General features: G+C 45.3%; 1 protein-coding gene across 1 annotated transcript in view; it reads left to right on the forward strand.

The window, feature by feature from the left end:
* Positions 1–19,986, forward strand: part of Acaca (acetyl-CoA carboxylase alpha) — a 266,070-nt gene extending 246,084 nt beyond the window's left edge. The window contains exons 54-58 of the mRNA XM_028772253.1: positions 739–851; positions 9,800–9,954; positions 10,532–10,702; positions 16,406–16,542; positions 17,859–19,986. Of these exons, the coding sequence (XP_028628086.1) occupies positions 739–851; positions 9,800–9,954; positions 10,532–10,702; positions 16,406–16,542; positions 17,859–17,982 (700 nt within the window). The 3' untranslated portion in view covers positions 17,983–19,986. The remainder of the gene's footprint in view (positions 1–738; positions 852–9,799; positions 9,955–10,531; positions 10,703–16,405; positions 16,543–17,858) is intronic.
* Positions 19,987–20,694: the final 708 nt, after the last annotated feature.

The following is a 20,694-nucleotide window of genomic DNA, read 5'->3' on the forward strand; positions in this document are numbered from 1 at the left end:
TCCAAGAGCTACTTGGGAAAATGTAGTGGTTTCACTTTTGAATCTCTAAGCTAACATTCTACATTAAATCTCTTATTTTTTAGCCCTAAGCTATCTTCTGATACCAGATCAGAGAGGTAACTAAAAGCATCCTGCCCAGTGCTATAGATTAGCAAAGTGAAGGCCTTGGAATTTCTTACAGTAAATGTTAACAATATTCTGACACCAGAAACTCTGCCGTAAACAATTTTTTAAAGTCCATTAAGAAATATCTATCTAATGCCTCTCAGCCTGGCCTAGTGTGTATGCTTCCAGATGTACATTAACAGCTGTGGTCCAGGACAGTCATTACCAATACTACTCCCTACCCTATATACACACCCATTTGTATAGCCCAAGTACTGGAGGTGGTTTCTCTGTTGGGACGCCTACTTTTTGGGATTTTTTTTTTTCTGGAAAACAAAAATGTGCTGCCTGTCACCTTTGTCAGCTGTCAGCAAAGGAATCTGTATTCTCTCTTTGAGATGGAATCTACTGGTGTGGTAATGAGAATTATTTTAATTGTTTTATGCCAGGCCTCTCTTATACCTCTCTTTGATACATCTCAGGTGCCTGCTTTTTTCCCAGGGGTAACTTCTGGGAACCACGCATGACCAAAACAGTAATAAACCTATTTCCTGTTCCACAAATTGTAACTGGCCTAATTCTGTGTCTTCTTTCCTCTAAAGTTCACTGTTTTGTTTTCTTTCTTGCATCCAGGGGATCCGTTCTGGAACCAGAAGGGACAGTAGAAATCAAATTCCGGAAAAAGGATCTGGTGAAAACCATGCGTCGGGTAGACCCAGTCTACATCCGCTTGGCTGAGCGATTGGGTACGTCTGCTTGTCCTGGCAAATCAATGAGCCATTCAGTTGATTTGTAATGAGTGCATTCGTAGGTCAGGGGAGGAGGCACTGAAGCATGTGATCAAATTCACGATGATCTTTATTTACCATCCTCTGTATGGTAAGAACCCTGGTAGAATGAAATAGTGTGATAGGATAGAAGGTAGGCACTGAAAAGGAAAAGTCATGTGATTTTCCTTAAAGGAAAATTTCCTGGGATGATGTTCTCATGGAGTATCATTAGCTAGACGTTGCTTTGGAAGGCAGGCTAATCAGGTGGAGAATGTCTGTGGCTTAAATATTTTTTATTTCTGCTGTCTCTTTAGACAGCCTGTCTCATTTCTAGGGGTGTGTGAATTAGTGTCACATTATAGAAAAGCTGAAACATTCTGCCCAGACAGTGTTCTGGGGTCAGTCAGTACACTACAGAAAATGGAAGTAAAGAGTGTGCACTGCATGTCTCCAAACAGTGGCTGCAGCAGCCGTACCCTAGGCGCATTTGCACGCCATGTGTCCAGGCAGTGCCCTGTTGCTCATCTGTTTCAGAGCTCTTGGAAGGCACTTGTGATTAGACCATAAGGCTAAACTCCGCGAGCCCTGTGACAACTCTGATTCTTTTAAAACACTGAGTGGTTCTCTCCCATCAAGCCACTTGCTATGCCAGTAAAGATTGTTTAGGATTTGTTTTGTTGTGGTTTTGTTTTTCTGAAGGAATAGGGAGGTTAAGTTTAAAAAGCACTACAACCTGGTGAATGGGAAGAACAGAAAGATGCTAGCTCATTTATGTTCTAAGGAACAGTTTAATAAAATACTGTTTTTTGGATCCTATTATCTTCAGCATGTAGGATCAGAAAAGCTTGCCTGAGCACCTATAGTGTGGAATCTGAGCAGGTGAAGTCTGGCCCAGGTGGCTTGCCAAAAGTGGTGACTGGAGCCACAATAATCCATGTTTGTGTCCCATTGTTAGCTGTCAGCTAACAGCAACCGAAAACTAACCCAGCCACAGCCTAACCCTTCCTGGGGAAATCGCATATACAAAGGGAAGCTGGCAGGAGTTGCTCTGAAATCTACTGCCACTGGATTTGTTGAGGTGATTTTTCCTTTCTTTTCCAAACAGGATAATTACCTCTGACCAACCCCATACACTTTAATTAAAGTGACTGCAGCCCAAGAGCAAGTTACTTACAACCGTACACAGGAAGCTCTAAAAGCTGCAGCTGCTGATAAGCATCTCACTTAGGTGGTTCATAATTGCTCCAGCATCCAGTGATGGTCGCTGCTGTTTTTAACCAATAATTCTGTACAAAGACAGCAATGCCACAACTGTAGGACACAAACAATTGCCTAATTTTCTTTCATTTATTTTTTTCCTCTTTTTTTTTTCCTTTTTTTTTCTCCTGGTTTTCTTTCTGGCCAATTTAAAATTTGTCAAAGTCGGTCTTCTTCTGGATCACTGGCCTTTGATATTTCGCGCACTCCATTTGCCACAAACAAGCCGCAGGGCCGCAGTTCATGCTGACTCTAGCAGAAGCAAAAAGAGCCCCATTTATCTTGCACTGCCTGCTGAATTCCTACTCATTAACTGGGGGTTCACTGCCTCTTTTTAACCCCCCAATGGCTGTTATCATCCTTCTGAGTAACAGGATGGTAGGAGGAGGAATTCTGTCCACATCTGTTTGCAGAAGGCCTGGGTGTTGAGGGGTGTGGGGCCAGCACTTCCTTCTCTCCAGCAGGAGTGGTGTCGCTCCCAGCTCCATCTAGCACCTTTAACTGTAGGAACAAGTGCAGTGGGAAGGGAGAGATCCCCAAGTGATGGCCACTTAATCAGTTGTTATGAATCATCTCATTATCAATTTCCTATTCATGCTGAGGAAAATCATATTTATTTAACCTTGGCCAAATAATGGCACTCAAAGAAGAATCTATACACAGCACTCAAAAGGCAGAGGCAGGCAGATCCCCGAATTCAAGGGCAGCCTGATCTATAGAGTAAGTTCCAGGATAGCCAGGACTACCCAGAGAAACCCGTCTCAAAGGATGAATGAATGATGGATGGGTGAGTCCATGGTCTGCTAAACCTGAACCAGTCTCTGACTCCAGGATCTAGGAAACATGAGTGGATGTGGATTAGAAGTAACTGTAAGGTACGTCACTTACAGGTATCTGAAGTCTCTCAGAGACTACTCAAGTATAGTTAAGACACAGCAATTTGACTTGGATGAGCTACAGCATAATATAAACACAGTCTGGGGAGAGGAGCAGTGTCCTCTGACTTCTCTCAAAGTGCCCACAACCAAACACTACCAAATGCCTTTTACAAAGTACGTGAAAAATGACCTCATTGTCTAGATTGCAAAATTGAAGCAAGAATGAAGATTAAACAAAGCTTCCGAGACAAACAGTAAGTGTACATGAGAGCACAGAGTAGAATTCTCAGTCCCTAAGCTGAACACTGAGCCTGGTCTAAATCAAACAGGGATTCTTTCCCATTGTGAGCTAAAACCAGCTGCACAGAGAAAATCTGATTTAGGCAAAAGCCTATAGGAGTGAGTATTATCTTGTATTTCTGACTTCCTTCCAAATCAGCCTCTGTACTGGGGAGCAGCTACAGAGTACCTAGACAGACCTGTGCAAACTGATTGGCTGCACAAAATTATAATTTACTCGCTAAGGATATAAATAACTATTTCTGAATGGTTTACTTCATCTCTTCCAAACTGTATGTGATAGGTAGATCAAGGGAAAGAACTAAGAATTGAAACCAGGAGCTTACATTCTTAAATAAGTGTTTGCCATGTTCTGTGGCTAGTTTGAAAGAGATGGCTTACAGATCTACAGTAATGACAGTATATGTTGGTTTCTGTTTGAAATGAAATAATTGCCCTTAATAGTAAGTTGAGATGGCAGAGCGTTCCATCGCTGAGCCAGTTCTGACCCTGTGTTCTCAGATGCAGCAGTCATTGAAGGGAGGATTACATTCTACCATTTGGGGCTTAAGGAAATCAAATTGCTTCTCTAGAAACAGAGTCCGGGTCCTCCAATGCCTCTCTGGGGCTCATATCATCCTAGTACTGCCTCTCGGAAGACAGCAGGAAAACAGTAGGGAGAGGAGTGCTGGGCTAGCCCTGCCTCTCCTGTGTGGTGAGCTGAGGTCTTCCCATGGATCTGAGAGAAATGTCACATCAATTTAGATGGAGAAGGAACTATTGAGCCCAAGTACAAAGCAGTTATTAGTACCCAGGTGTCCCTCGGCCTCAGTACAGTGGGCACCTGGCAAAGGAGCCACAGAGGGGACCCTCGTTCTCTATCAGACAGCTGGGCAGCCTGCCATGTAGCTCTGTAGCTCTACCCGTATGAAACTGCCCTGATGGCAACAGGTTCAGTACCTTGCTGGCCCTTGCCTGGTCTTCAGGCCTAACTAGGATCCAATATTCGTAATAGGCCAAGTACCTGGTGCATTTGGAGTCTTGTGACAGTTGAGGATATACATGTAAAAACTTCCAGATGCCTTTCTCCAAAGCTACCTCTTTATCAGCAAGAATGACCGGAAAAGGATTATCTTGGGTGATGGAGATTCGGGGGTTACTATCAAAAGTGTGTGTTTTCCTATCTCTTCAAGCTGTTACGAACTAAAAAAGTCAGTGCTGCTTGTCTGAAGCAGAAAGTGGTGTCTGCCTAGGAAGTTGAAGACTAGGAGAGATATCCCAATATTTATGCCTTAAAAGTGGTGTCTCACCTGTAATGCATAGAGTGTCCTTTGTAATAAAGAAGCTGAGAAGACATAGTTGGTAGTAGCTAAAGACACACCTCCTCACTCGAATTCTCAGCCTATTTAGCTTGATGTAATTTAGTGAGACCATGGCATTTGTGTGTGTGTGTGTGTGTGTGTGTGTGTGTGTGTGTGTGTGCGAGCGCGCTCGTGAATATATATGTATGCATATATATGCACCAGCCTTGCTCCCTCCCAGAAAGCTGTGATTTACAATTAGGGCTTAGCAGGGATTTTGTTCAAGTAAACCCAGGCTTCTCTCCACCTGAAAGCTGATGTCAGAATATATCCAAGGCCCTCTTCCCTTCTTGTTCCTAACTAGCCCAGATCCATGTGTCCTGCCTCACCTGTTAGATTTAGGGAGAGAAAACAGCAAAGGCCAGAGAGGAATCTCTCTACCAGAATTCAGGAAATTCTGTGTTGCTCCCTCACTTTCTCATGTGGATGTGTCTGTGTGAGGGCAGGGAGCAGGACTGGAGGGAGAACTATTCACTTTTATTCAGTGTGCGGTAAGGATTGTTTAAAATACAAATAAGGTATTTTTCACACTATTGCAAGGAATTTCTGGGTTAGGCATCCCTTGGGAAGATTCTGCTTAGAATCAATATGCATTGCAGTTGTGTTTAAGTAGGTGTGGCCCCTTTTGGGGAAAAAAAAAAAAGCAGACACATGAAGATAGGATTGTGGAGTTGGGGGAGAGAAACAGATACATTGGGAGAAATTATTCCCATTACAAAAGGATTATGTGCTTTACCACGGGACTCACTGCAGGGGTCCTTCCAAATAGCTCCCTTGGGGCATTTAAAGCAGGATCTAATTTACAGTTTCTCAAGAATGCTTTTGTGGCTTTCTTTTTTTTTTTTTTTTTTTTTTTTTTTAAAGCATGCCTGTTAGGTCTAGAGAGATGGCTCAGTGGTTAAGAGCATTGGCTGTTCTTCCAGAGGTCCTGGGTTCAATTCCCAGCACCCATATGGGAGCACACAACTGTCTGTAATTTCTGTTCTAAGGACTCCAACACCCTCAAACAGATATACATGTAACCCAAACACCAATACACATAAAAAAAATCATTTTTAAAAAAAGCACGTTATATATATAGAAATACAGAAATATAGAAAACATGATTGCATAGTTCTTCTAACTGCTACTTCTGGTGTTACATTTGAACCAGAAAAAGAGTTCAATCTTTGTGATTTTTCAGTAACAGGTTTAATATCTGTGGCATTCAGGAGACTTGTGGGTAATTCAAGCTCTTAGCTCTTCTATAAGTTATGTTTAACCAATCAAAGCAAACTGCTTTTTTTAGGAGAAAGAAGTCTATAAAAGTTAAAGTTAGGTTTAGATTTACATAGGCCTCTTAAAAGACAAGTTAAGAGTGTTTTTAAAACTTTAGTATTATTTTATATATATATAACTTTATCCCCATTTCCCAGATTAGGATTATAAATGAGAAGCCAAGCTTGGATGAGGGGTACACTTTCTGACAGTCATTGTTCTAGGCTTTAAAACCCTACTCCCTACTAGTCCCCCAAACCCTACTCCCTGGGTTGTACCTGACCTGGGGTAGGGCTGGCTCTCTTCTGCCATCTTCTGTGTTAAATAGCTGCTGCAGAAGCCAGCTACTCCATGTGGCACTGTTTGTTGGGGCTTCAGCCAGACAGGCTGCTGGACTGGGATACTTGTAGATCAGTTTAAGCTGTCTTAAAGACCCAGAACTTGTGGCCAGAGAGATAGCACAGCAGTTAAGCGCACTTGTTGCTATTCCAGAAGACCAGAGTTTGGTTCCCAGAACCCATGTGATAGCTCACACCATCTGTAACTCTGGTTCAGAGACTCCAATGACATCTCTGACCTCTGTAGGCACCAGGCACGTCCGTCGTGTGTGTATGTGTGTGTGTGTGTGTGTGTGTATACATACAGATGAAACACTAATACTCATAAAACAAATATTTTTAAACAGTTAGAGACCCAGGACTATGGCTGGACTCTATAGGCTACCAGTGCCAGCTCTGGTTTCCTGGTTCTGCAGCATTTGGCAAGATAACTTGTTGTCTTTTAGCCTCCTCATCTTTAAGGTCATGACCTTTCAGGAAATGGAAAGCATCATGGCATCTTAGTGATATCAGCTCCTGACACTTGATTAGGCTAATGATGGCTTATCTGTGTTTTACTCTGTATGTTAATTCTTGAATCATAGGTTTGGCTTTTAGAATTTCATGGGAACTTTTGATTTTTGTGAAGGGAGAGGCGTAGCCTACCTTTCTCTAAGGCAGGATTCTAAAGAATGGCTTTCCTTGGTAGAGCATATTCTTACACACACACACACACACACACACACACACACACACACACACACACTTTCCTGAAAACCCTGAGGCCCTGCAATCTGGCTAGAAAAGAAAGAAAACCATTCCAAGATATTTAATTGTACAGGGAGCTTACAGGATTGATCGAGAGCTTAGCTTTTTACAATAGTCCAGTGAATAAGAAACGCTCCTGAGAAACGATCAATGATAGGATAATCACTCTTTATCCCTCCTCATTCTTACCTTCTTTCTTTCAGGAGAACAGGGTTCAGAAGTCAAAAATCTTTATAGACGCCGCTTTTAAATTAAGCAGAAAATAGACATTGACATATTTGTTAATCTCCCCTAGATCATTACCGGAGCTGGCTGCTCTGCTGTACAGGGAGTGGGGCCCTTAGTACACGGCACAAGGGTGGCACCCACTTGAGAGCAGTCTTTGCTCCTAGGACATAAAGGATTTAGAACCACTTTCCCTCGAAACAAAGCGCCAACCCTGGTCTTTCTTACATGCTTAAGACATGACAGCACCTCTCCTCTCCCTGTTTCTCTTCTGAGGTGGAATACTGCTTTGGGGAATACTGCTTCATTTTCTGACTCCTGGGAAGACAAGAGGGCCATCGTATTATTTCATTATTCCTTCAAAATTCTAGACTATCACAGTTGGCCCATCCTCCCCTTTTCCTCCAACATGGTAAAACCATCAGCTTGCTTCCAGAAGGCTCTCCTCACCTGTCATTCCTTCTACTGCATTCAAACGTTGAGGCTGCTCTTACCTCTGCAAACACAAGGAACCAACTCACCAGCTATGCTGGGAGAGCTGCTTAGCCACTTTCAGGACCATTACTGAGAATAAGCACAAGCTTTGGGTGTGGCCAGACCCAAGTGTAAAAAGCCAGACTGAATTGCTTAACAGCCAGGTACCACTTTACACTTCAGAGCCTCTTTTTTCTGGTTTCTAATGTGGAAAGGTGCGTATAAGAATCAGAGATAGTATATATGAAGCAATCTAGAAAATACTCGAAGCATTGAGGATTCATCTTGGCAGCAGATTAGCAGCTGTACGGCCCTATATCTGAAGTAAGAGAGAGACAGAGACAGAGAGAGAGAGAGTGTGTGTGTGTTGACTTATGACATATATGGTCCTGAGAATCTCAAGGGCAGTGCCCGACACAAAGTAAATGCTCAATAAATTATGTATGGCCCATATAGATGCATATATACATTCAAGTACAGTGTTGGCTATCTACTAGAGGAATCTTGAAGACTTTGGAGTTCCTTTGGGCCCCAGCAAACTGTATTTTTACATTCTTGACTAAAACAATAGAAGAAGCTATAGACACTGTCCTGGTCTTAGCTACACAGTAAGACTAAGATGACTGTGCCTCCTCATTCAGTATTCTTCCACTGTGCCTTAGCCTTCTGAAATGAAAGGGTCCACTACTATTGAGGTCACGTCTTCCCAAGTAAAACCGGCAATGTGATACTGTCCAAACGCCTCAGAGAAGTCCTGGCTGTCACTCCTTTGCTCTGTGGCCTTGATACGTCACAATCATTCTCAGTGTCCTTACCTGTAAGGTGCTAAGACAAATACAGCCTTAGTGGTTGTGAAGATTAAATGAGGCCTGAGGCAGAAGGTCAGTGATTGTGCTCAGTGTGAGCACCCAAGACCCATGGGACTGGACCTGCTTCTCACAGCTGTAAAACAGGTGGAGCTTGGCATCCAGAAAGTCCCATCAAATGAAGCTTGGTGCTAGAGTGCCATCTCTGCCCTTCTCTGTGATACTTCCGGCTCACTTGGCAGCAGCCCAGGGCCGTTAGTAAGCATGTGATTCTTAATGGCATGAAAAGCAAGGGCTGTTCCCAGACATGCTGATGCTTGGAACAGAGCTTTGTCTTCTGCACCCATCATCTGTGCTGATGTATTTGTCAGTGCTGGTGACACAACACATGAGATTGTCCCCAGCACCAGGCTGTCACCTATTGTTTCTTCAGCTAGACGTCCTCTTCCTTTCCTGGCAGGCAGATAAATCTTCAGTATTGATTACAGACCCCATTCTGAAAGTAATTAGGGAGGGAATCACAAACACAGCAACACCTCCACTAAAACCTGGCTGCTAAGGGAGTGGTCATCCTCCTTCAAGGAGCTAAAGTCTCTGCCTAAATAAAGTCCTGTGTGTTCTGCACTTAGCAATCCACACAGCTGCTCTTCTCTTCCCCACCTGAAATTTTGTCACCTGGTCAGGGATTGGGAAACCAAGGAATAGTCCATGGTAACTGCTTTACTTGACTTGACTTACACTACTCTGAGGTTAAGCATATCTAAATCTGGCAGTAGAGGCTATGGAGTACAGCAGCTTGCAATTTGGTGCTTAGCAGTTTCCCAGGCACCTGTTGAGGACATGGTAAAACCAGAGCTGCTGGTCTGTGCTCTGCTCTCAGGGGAAGCTTTCCTACAAAACACTTTACTTGGCCTAGTCCAGCTGCTCTAATGCTCGTCAGTATGATGGGCATGATGTCCATGCACCAGTCTTGCCTTGTAGGGATAGAGGAGCCTTGCTCTAGAGCACTGCACTGATTAGAGAGGTCCAGTCCTCTGGGTGATCACTTCACCTGCTCAGAAGAGACCTGGAGAGCAGAGTTGCCACCACTACTTTCACACTTGTTACCTCTATAGGACAAAGAAGACAGGTGGGCTCCCTGTGACAAAGTAAGGACAGGACTACCATCTCACATTCTGTTCTGCATCAAAGACTTAGTGACCACAGTAGAAAGCCGGGCCCTAGAGGGAAGGATGGTGGCTGCATCTGTGCCAAGATTTCTGGTCACTGCTGAGTGTGACAGACAGCTTTATGTAATTGCAGGCACCCCAGAGCTAAGTCCCACTGAGCGGAAGGAGCTGGAGAGCAAGTTGAAGGAGCGAGAGGAGTTCCTAATTCCCATTTACCACCAGGTAGCTGTTCAGTTTGCTGACTTGCACGACACACCAGGCCGGATGCAGGAGAAGGGTGTCATTAACGTAAGTAACACAATTGCCATTTCTGACTTGCCAGAGCCTTCTAAGTGACACAGGTGCACAAGCAGGGAGCTTTGAGGGCCAGAGCAGCACAGCTTATGCAGATCAAAACATTTCCGGTTCTGTTCCTTCATCCCTTTCCTGTGTCCCCTGTCAAAATGATTTAGGTTTCCTTGGAATCCTGACACAGCTCTGAGGATTCTAGTAGGAAACTGAGTCATGTGTGCCTTCATTAGTGACATCAGTCCAGGTAATCCTCAGACTGGATTACTACAAGGTCAAGGTTATAGTGACAGCTAGTTCACCTTTGATCTTCATGAAAGTTGAGCTGACTGCACAAAACAGATTATTACCTTTCTAGTTCTTTCCTCAAAACCACTGTGGGTAGCATTCCGCAGTGTGCAGTGTTCTGTGGTTGGTTGGGAGGTAGTGGAGGGGTGGGGAGTTCAGGCTGGTTTTGGAGTGTCCAGGGGTTTTCCTGGAGAGCAGCTTTTTAAGCCTGTGGGGTCCCTTCAGCTTGAGTGCTAGTGCTACAGTAACTACACTAATTCCTCCCTGCTCTCGCTCCCTGTGAATTTAGGATATCTTAGATTGGAAAACATCCCGCACCTTCTTCTACTGGCGGCTGAGGCGCCTCCTGCTGGAGGACCTGGTCAAGAAGAAAATCCACAATGCCAACCCTGAGCTGACCGACGGCCAGATCCAGGCCATGTTGAGACGCTGGTTTGTAGAAGTGGAAGGCACAGTGAAGGTATGTGAGGCATCTGCCAACAAACCTGTATAGCACACCTGAGAGTTACAAGGGTTGTACACAAAGAATCTTCAGGCCTCCAGGGGCAGGGCGTAAAAGAGGAACCTAATACCCAAACCCTCTCCTGTTTACACACAGCCAAATGCTATGCTATCAGATCCTGTTAGAAAAGCTAGAAAGGCCTCTCTGCAGCTACAGAGTCATTTAGCAAACCATTTGTAACACTTACAACATGCTAGACCCTGGGGGCTTAGCAGTGAAAGACAGTATTCCTGCCTACACAGGCACTCCACAGTTTACATGTAAAAGTTAGAGGACAACTTGAAGGAATTGATTCTTTTTTTTTTTTTTTTTACCATGTGGGTTCCCAGGATCAAACTCAGGTCTTCAGCCTTGGCAGCAAGTGTCCTTAACTGCTAAGGCATTTTGCTGGTCCTATTTTATCAGGCTATTAGACAGATATACTTTGTCATTTATTACTTGTGTGATCAAAATCTTTGGAGACTGTCAGATATTGATGGAAAGTGGCCGGTGGCCTTGTCCTACAGCGGGTCACTCCAGTTTCCTCAAAAAGGCTACCTGGAGTCTTTGCTAATGACCTTTCTCATCAAGGAGCTGTAAGACTCACCATCAGTTTTAAAGCCAGTGATGTGGAGTGTTCTGAAATTCACCTCTGTGTTAAGTCTGCCTGTTTCTTTATGACTGGGAAGCTTCTTGGATAAATATTTCAAATGTGCAGCAGGGGAGTGGGACATTCTCTGACATTTGGTTCAGGTTAAGGTCAGTCTCTGGCATCATAATTGAGTGAGACAATTTTGTCAGTGGCTACTGGCAGCTTCTAGTGGAAGTTGGCATTGAAAGTCATGCAAGTGTAAAATAGGAGGCTGTTCTCCAGTTAAGAGTGGCCAGCTAGGTAAATGGAGTGTGTGTGTGTGTGTGTGGCCCACACGCCTCCCTACCACATTAGTCACTAATGGACGTGCACAGCCTCGGTGGGCACAAGGATGAGGAGAAGGAATAGCTTCCCTCCAAGCATGAAGTGAATAGATAGGTCCCTCGCTTGCTCCTTAGTGGCATCCTCCCAGGGGGCAGTGTGTCTAAAGAAACCAGCCATTGCTATCTCTCATCAGTGCGAGCTGTGTATGCACAGGCTGCCGGCTGGATTGAGGGCAGAAGGCACTGCAGGCACACAGCTCGGGAAGAGGCTGTCTGCGCATTAAATACCAGTGATCCCCAATAGTTGATACTATTTCCTTTGCCTGTGTTTACAGAAGATTGCATTCCCTGTGAGCTCTTCTGCCAGGGGATAGGAAAGAGGGAAAGGAAGGACAACTGAGCCTGTGAAGTCAGGACAAGTGACTTTGAAACCTCCTGCCACGTTCTGCAGGCTCAGCAGGACCTGGTTAGTGTGGGATAGGTGATAAAATCGGCAGTGCCCTTGAGAGAACGGCTGCAGTGTTCAAGGTGTAGTGTTACCTCTGCAGGGCCACCATAGAAACTGCCTGATGTTAGGAAACGGCTGAAGCACTCTGTGTGTAGGCACACACAGTCTTCTAATAGTGACAGATTTCATGTGCTGTTTCTCTCAAGCACAGAACTGGTAGAGTCTGTGTGAGCGCCAGTCTTTTTGACTGGTAGAGTCTTTGTTGTAGTGACTGGTGCAGAAGTCATGAAGTGATAGGCATTTATTAGCCATGCTTTGTATTTTTCCCCCAGGGATTTTGTTTTCTTGAGCGATATGAAGCTTCTGTTCCTTTAGAGACCTTCATCCATGATTTCCAGGATTCCGCTTGGGTCCACTGGGCAATCCTATTGGAGGAAGTTCTTGGGTTTGTGGTTCATGGTCTCATTGTGGTCAGAAGCAGCATCCTAACTACAGCTCCCTAAGGAACAGCTCCACGAGTTCTGGGCTGAGTTAGGTGTGCAAACATAGCACATGCTTGCTTCATGAACATGGTTTGTGTCTTGATTTCTAGCTCTACAATTTGTATACAGTTTTCTAACAGGCTGATTGGTTCTGTGCCTGTAGACTCTGACAGGAGAAATCACAGTTAAGACTTTCCATGGAACACTGGGGGGGAAAGTGGGTTTTGAGATCTCAAACTCTGAGGTTTCCAGTTTTACATTTATTTGCTTGAACACATTATTTGAACCCCCATTCCTTTATGTATAAAATGGAAATAATGTTTATGGTGTCACAGGATTTAGTGTCAAAGGCAAAGCATGTTAGAAGTTAAATAGCAGCCAGGCATGGTGGGGTATACCTTTAATCCCAAAACTCAGGAATGGGATTTCTATAAGTTCAGGCTAGCTAGGAATACTTGGTGAGACCCTGTCTCAAGAAGAGAAAGAAAGTAGGAGGGAGGGAAGAAGGGAGGGTAAGGAGAGAGCGTGTGTGTGTGTGTGTGTGTGTGTGTATGTGTGTGTGTGTTAAAGCATGAGACTTGGTCACACTGACATATCCTAGAAGGATTGCTTGGCTCACACTAGTGTCCTCAGGGCTTAGTGCCCTAATGTATTCTAATTATCCAGCGTTACCTGCTTCCTCTTATTCTGGATTTCCAAATGGAATGAGATCTTGTGTTGATAGGTCTCTGTTGCCTCAAGCAACCCACAGATAAGTTCATTGTACCACAGAGGGATGAGGTGAGGGCAAACATGGCAGGAATTGTCTGGCCCAGCCATGGAATCTAGCAAGCCACTGCTTGCATGCTCTTTCTCCAAAGCCTCTGAAATAAATGACCTTGCATCTTGGGTGTTGGAAGGTCATAACCTTGGAAACATTGATATATTGAGAACAATCTTTCTAGAGTGTATATATCTCCCTCATCACCCCACAAGCCCCATACGCACAAGGTCAGATGGCTCCTAGGCATCTCTCCAGCTGGAAGCATCTCTTAAGCAACCCACACAGTGGAGTCATTTGTAGATGTGACAGTCAAGGTTCCCAGCTACCAGGTTGTGCCCTAGTCACTCCCTGGCCCTGTTCTACCATTGCTTAGGGAGAGCTTAACAGCTGTCCAGTGCATTAGAAATGAACCTTTTCAAACAGGTCATTTAGATTTTGTAAGCTAGACTAATTATTACATATAATTAGTGGGGCTGAGCGGTGCCTGAGATATTTATCCATTGATGCAGAAAGAGTCTCTGTTGAATGTGTATTGTAAGACAAGCAAGTGTTGTGATGTTTAATTATTGATATTTTATTGATATTAAGATGCTCTAGCTGGGATGTCAGGCAGATGGGTTCCCGACTGTCATGAGATAGTAGCCAGCATTTCATACTTGTTTAAAATCCATAGTAGATAGCTACATTTTTATAATTCTAAGGAAGAATATGATAATGACTTTCCCCCTTGGAACAGACGTGACTTGTCCTTCCTCATGGCTGTAATGGTGTAACTGTTCTAGAAGACAGCTTGCTTTTCCTAAGTGGAACAGAATAGCTCAGAGCAGAGAGCATGGTAAACCCTCCCAGACTGATTCAAACAAAACACAAATTTGTTTCTTTTTGTTAAAAGCATAGTTTCATGTACTTCATAGTCTTCATGTGCTTAGTGATGTCATCCAGTTGTGCTCTGAATAAACAGCATGTTTCATACACAGGCTCCATATTTTTAAGCATCTAAAAGCTTAGAATGTGGTGCTGTAGTTGCCTGGGAACTGTTATAAATTGCTGAAACACCTACTGTAGCTTGTGGCTGCAGGAGGGGAAGCAAGAGTGTTTACTCTAGAGGGTAGCTGACTTTCTCCAGTGTAGTGTATGAACATCGTTAGAAGCTGGCATCTCGTTAGCTAATGCATTACACCAATCAAGGAGAGTTATCTTAAGCCACAATTAATCTGCTCCCTGGCATATGTTGATAGCAAAGCATCATGCTGTTTCTTAATTAAAAGCAAACGGATTAAAAATGATTAATAAGAGTATTAAATATTCTCCTAAAGTAAAGGCATTAGGACTCCTGAGTGAATCTAGTTGGGCTTTGTTTGGTTTCCTTCTGAAGGTAAAGCTGCTGTTGTTTTATTTTGTGCACCTCTCTCCACCAAATCCTCCTAAGTTGGGGAGAATGTGCAGTCCTCAAGCCACAGAGAACTTTTGGTCACCGGTAAGGAAATGTCCAGGTTTATAAAGGTGGCAGTGACTAGAGTCCAGGCATGTTCACTCTTCTGGGGCCAGCTCTAAGCTGGACCGTAGGAGCAAGGCACCCAGGGTCTGCCCCAGTTTTCTGTAGAAGCAAAGGTGCTTCCCTGTTGGAGACCCACAGAGCTGTTACTCTGGAGTGAAACACAGAGGAGTCCCCAGCTTGTTTTGTGAGGAGAGCTGATCTCCACTGGATATGCCCAAAGTGAGCAAATCTGAGCCAGGAAGAGGTAGACAGACTGCTGGGAAAGGCTCACTGCTCCTTAGGGCTAGGATCGTGTGATCCAGCCATAGTAGACAGCCAGGCACAGCCAGCTCAGCAGCTAAGTTGAGAGGACATGAGTCTGAAGGAAACCACAGGGCCTCACCCTGTACCCTTGCCTCAGTGTAGCCCAGGCTGGCCTTAACCCTCTATCCTCCTGCCTCAGCCTTACAGGTGCTGGGATGAAGTGTGAGCCACCACACTAGCAATAAGTAGTGTTTTTAAAGCATGGTGTCTGTTAGAAGACAATCCAGTGTCCTTCCTAATGCCAGATGCTTCTTCTTAGAATGTTCCATCTACACTGTATAAGCCCTGAGGCTGCAGCTGTGGCTTTTGTGGTGTTGCTTGTATCTGGGTTTCCTGAAGCCACAACACAAGCCTCACAGTCCCTACAGTGCCCACCTATTAAATTACAGCGCCAAACTCATTGTCATTCTGACTTTGACTTCGTTAGTGATAACAGAAAAGGGTATCGCACCTTTAAATGACGAGCTCTGTGGTTAATTACCCAAACAAAATGACATAAATATGAATGAGCCCTAATGGTGGTACTTGGTTTTCCGGAAACCATTAACAAAACGATTCCTAAATGATTTGTAAAGAAATGAGGGAAGAGAGCAAGGAGAAGGCTATTAGGTTCTAACACACTCCTGAGTTACGATGTAGTCAGCTGCCTCACAGAGACTCAGCTAAATGATCTTGAAAGAAAGGAGGCGAGAGGTGGGCTGTGAGACTCTGAGGGCTACAGACCTCCTGACCCTCTGCGGCACTCTCAGAGCTAATAGAGTGGGTGGCAATACTGCAGCACCAAGACTTCCCGTACCAGCAGCCAAGTTGTATTGTGTGTTGTCCTCTAAGCCTGGCTCCCATGTGTCTTTACCAGGCACCACAGGCTTCCCCAGCTAGAGGGCCAAGGCACAGTGTGAAGCCTTGTCTGCCACAACTTGCTAGGACAGAAATGGCCCTTGAGGATCAGTGTCTCTGCTCCTCCAAAAGGAAGCAGCCACATATACACCTTTCCCTCCTAGTCACACTCAAGTACCCTGCTCCACACAGGCCTACTGTTGTAGAAGAGTAGATGCCAGAGCCTCACTGGACAGACTCCCATGTGAGCATCTGAAGGTCAAAGGAAGGAAGACAGATGAAGGCAACTCCCCACTGGGAACCTGTCCTCTCCACATCCAAACACAAAAGGAGAATTGTGAACAATGTTTTTACACCAAGAAAGCTTTTGGGATAATAGACAGTAGGGTGTTTGGGCCTGACCCCTGGTATTTGACCAAGACTTGCGTGTTTGCAGGCTTACGTCTGGGACAATAATAAAGACCTGGTGGAGTGGCTGGAGAAGCAACTGACAGAGGAAGATGGTGTCCGCTCCGTGATAGAGGAGAACATCAAATACATCAGCAGGGACTATGTCCTCAAGCAGATCCGCAGGTGAGGCCAAGAGGCTCCTCGAAGCTAGGGGGCTGATTCCTTTAAAATAAAAAGTTTAGAATAAACTATGAGATAATGCTGCCCCAATCTCTGTGGTTCCCCTGTCTGGAACTGTTGTAGTTGACCCACAGATACAGACACAGCTTCCTCTCAGCTGACTCAGGACCCTCTTACTCATGTACAGATATTCAAACCACGCAGATGATGCTAGAAGGAGGGAAAGCTGATATCTCCTGGAGAGATGTCCATAAAACTATTTGAAAATATATTACTTAGAAAAAAAGTCACAAAAGTAAAAGCTGGTACTAGTAATTCTCCTGTTGTTTATATGCTTACCTTATTGACATTGTGTGCTGACTATCTAAGGACAGAACATTCTCCTAGGTGGCTTTAGTAAGCTAACTGAAAGTTTTTATGGAGTTTTCCCATGAGTGTTGTTGGCTCAGTGCTGGAGCATGTGGGAGTCCTCTGCACTGCCGTGCCCTGGTCTTCTGTTTATTTAATGTATGTGTGTGTATATAAGTACACCATACCTGTCGTCAGACAAACCATAAGAGGGCATCAGATCCCATTACAGTCAGTCATGAGCCACCATATAGTTACTGGGAGTTGATATCAGGACTTCTGGAAGAGCAGTCAGTGTTCTAACCACTAAGCCGTCTCTCCAGCCTCCAGTCTTGTTTGTAGAACATTCTTATTTTAGGTTACCTGATGTTTCTTTGTGATTCAAGTTCTACATTATGGCCATATCATCATACATGCAGTATTCTGGCCATCACAGAGCACCCATTGAAAGGCACCCAAAGATCATCTGACCTGATGTAAAAATTCTGTTGCCTAGCCAAGCTGCTCCTTGATCTGGATTCTGCCTTCCACAGTTATACTCAACTCAAACTCTGAAGCCAGAACTCCCGTCTTCCCGGATACATTTCTATATTATTGATGTAGGCCATTCCTACTAACCTTATAGTTACTTCTGTTATAGTTTACTTCTGGGACATTTAGAAACAAAATAAATAATTCTGTTTAGGAAGTGCCCTTTGTGCTGGCACCACTGTCAGTGTGTCCCTGTCATATTTTTCTTTGGGAATTTATTTTTTAGTTACTCCTTATTTTCTAGCATAGAAAGATGTTTTGTAGTTTATTTTATACTACTTTCTAGCTACTGGGGACATTTGACCATAGGAAAGTCCATGATAGGGTGAATATGGTATGTACAGCTGCCCTTGTTAGTGTATCTGTCTGGCAGTTCTTAAGCACACCAGTCAAGACCCTCCTACCTATCTTTTCTTCACAATCCCTAATCTTCTCTCCAGCTTGGTACAGGCCAATCCAGAAGTTGCCATGGATTCCATCGTCCATATGACCCAGCACATCTCCCCCACTCAGCGAGCAGAAGTTGTAAGGATCCTCTCCACTATGGATTCCCCTTCTACGTAGGAGGAGCTTCCCACCCATCCCTGCCCTGTCTCCGGAGAAGAGAGCTAGGGCTGCCTCTCCCATCTGAAACCATTGTAATGAGAAGGCACCGGAGGCCTGGGACTGGAGTCAGAGTGGCACTTGCTTCCCCTTGAGTGTTTCAGGCCCTGCATGACATCCTGGGCTGTAGGATCACAAAGCCCAGGCACACATACCCGATTCAGTATTTATTAGCCCAGCTGTGATGACAGTCCTCTTTCCACACACAGGACTGAGAAGGCAATGAAAGGTACATGCCTGTACCATGAGGTCTTACTAGACTAAAGCAGGACTGCCCTCCTGTCCTGCCTGCCCCAGCATAGGGTTGTGTGAACAGTGTCCAGGTGTCTGCAGCCCCTGCCCCATGAGCCATAGCCACAAGCAGCAGGGGAGGGCTGGGGCTGAGGAAAGAGGAGGCTCAAGCCCATCGATCACTAACCCACGTGCAGCCAAGCACGTACCAGGCATTAGAGAAGATCGGTCCCCATCTAACCACAGCAAGATAGCTATGAGAAATGTCAGAGCAGAAAATCTGTCGCAGGTCCGTGAGAACACAGAGATGATGGCAACGCCATTATCTAACAGGCAGGCTCAAAACCAGACCATGTCATTGTTCCTGGTCACTCTCAACCACCTCAGTGGCTCTCAGTACTCCTGGGGAGATGGTCAGCCTGCCACCACCTTTCTTATCACTGTGTAGTCACACAGTGACTACCTAGGAGCTAAGGGCCTGTGTGTAAGGGCCCTAGCCTCTATGGGTGGATGGAGACAGACAGTGCAGGAGCCTGAGGTGGTGAGCTAAGAGGAGGAGGCTCTTTCTTTCCTCTTGGTGATGGGGGGAGAGTATTCAGGACAAGAGAAGTCTCTTCTGGGGACAGGTTATCACTGTGTGGCCATGCCTATTCCTGGCAGAAGGTATAGCAGGTCACCCACCTGATGACACTTGTGCTTTCAGCACCAGAAACTGGCCTTCTTGATGTAGGCAGCTTCCAGGGAACAAGAATTCACCTGCCCTTAAGATACCTTACAGTTCAGTCTCGGTGCTGGTGTTTCCAGACTTTCTGGGCCCTCCATGGCCAGCAACATGGCCTCCTCAGGGGTAGCCCGAAGAGTTTAACAACCCATTTACCCAAGAAAGCAGCTTATGGTTCAGCGCTGGTGTTCCCAAAACAAGAATGGAGATGATCAGTGCTGCTGTGACATCCAGTTTCTACTTTATGACTTAATACAACTGTTGCTGACGATCAAGAAGGAAAAAGATGCCTGCCACAGAAACCATTCGAGTGAGTACTTCAGTCTGAGCCTTAACCTGGATTCCATGAAGAGAGCTGACCTCCCCTTCAGGAGCACCTCATGCAGATTTCCAGAGGACCTTCTCAATGGTGCCACATTGCAAGTGGGCATCCCAGGACTATAGGTGCAAGTTGCCCCATCCCCACAGGCCCTGGTGGAAGGAACAGAAGGGCCAGGGCTGGATCAGGTGGGGAAGCATCCTCAGTCCAGAAGGAAGCTCCCTGGCCCCTGGCTCTCTGCTTCCCTGGTGGTAAGGATGGGACTTGGCTCCAGCCTCTACAGCACATCCAATCCCATACACCCCTAGCGGTCTGAAAGTTGCCTTCCTGGAGGCCTGTCCTGCTGTTTCTTCAGAGGTGAAGTGGGTTGTGCTTGTATACTCCCTTTTCCCTGCTGCCCCAATCCCAGGACTGGGGCTCCTCATATGGAGAAGTCAGAGCCACACACAGCACATGAGCAATCTGATGGCCCCACAGCCCATCACAGAGGCAAGGTTACAGAGGGAGGAGGAGGAGGATGTATTGACCCAGACTTGCTTGGACTGAAATTGCCATATTATCTGTCCACTTGTTCACAACGCAGCCTTCACTCGTGTCAGTGAGAAATGGATGGACACACACCAACGAGCAGGAGCCTCAGTCCAGTGCACTCTTCTCATGTTTTGTTGAAATAAACCTCCACATTTGTAGAAGAGTCACCGTTTGTCATTTCAGTCCATGCCCAGCCACGCATTATCTGGTCCCCTTTCCACAGAGCTGCCGGGCCAGAGAAGGGACAAGCCCCTCCTTGGCTCTACGGTACCACCTAGCCTTTGTCTCCCGATTGCTAAGAATGAACGGGATAAGAACAGGAGAGCTGTCCAGTGCTGGCCTTGCCTGCCCTGTGACCTGATACTACAAGTATTCAAGATCCCTCCAGCTAAATACAAATTCTCTAATGGTGTTTTCCCATGGAGTGTTCTACTATAGAATTTTTACTGCCAAGATCCAGGTGGGAATCCTAATAAGTCACTCCCCCAAAAGAGAATCAGTTTAGGGTAGGGACAAGAAAGACCTCAGGAAGAAGGAACTCAGCCTGTTTGTAGGTACCAGTTCTAGAGTCACAGCCTAGAGAAAAGCCACCCAAAAATCCCTGAACACTGCTCCCTGCCAGCATACAGGACTTCCACTGTCCTCAGCATTATGAGTTCTGGGACCACCCCATCCTTGAGGATTTTTTAGGCCTTCTATGTTTTAAAGTCTGAGCACTTCGAGCACTAGGGGACAGGAAAGTCATGACTGTGTGTCCTTGACTCCCTCTACCCCCAGTTCCTCAGAACAAGCCCTGTGCCTCCAAGGTATGGAGGCAGCAAAGCAGGGAAGTGGGGGGTCTTGGCTGATTATTAGGCTCAGTTTTGTTTTG

Source organism: Grammomys surdaster, unplaced genomic scaffold (genome assembly GCF_004785775.1).
Source record: "Grammomys surdaster isolate TR1022 unplaced genomic scaffold, NIH_TR_1.0 213, whole genome shotgun sequence".
Lineage (NCBI taxonomy): Eukaryota > Metazoa > Chordata > Mammalia > Rodentia > Muridae > Grammomys > Grammomys surdaster.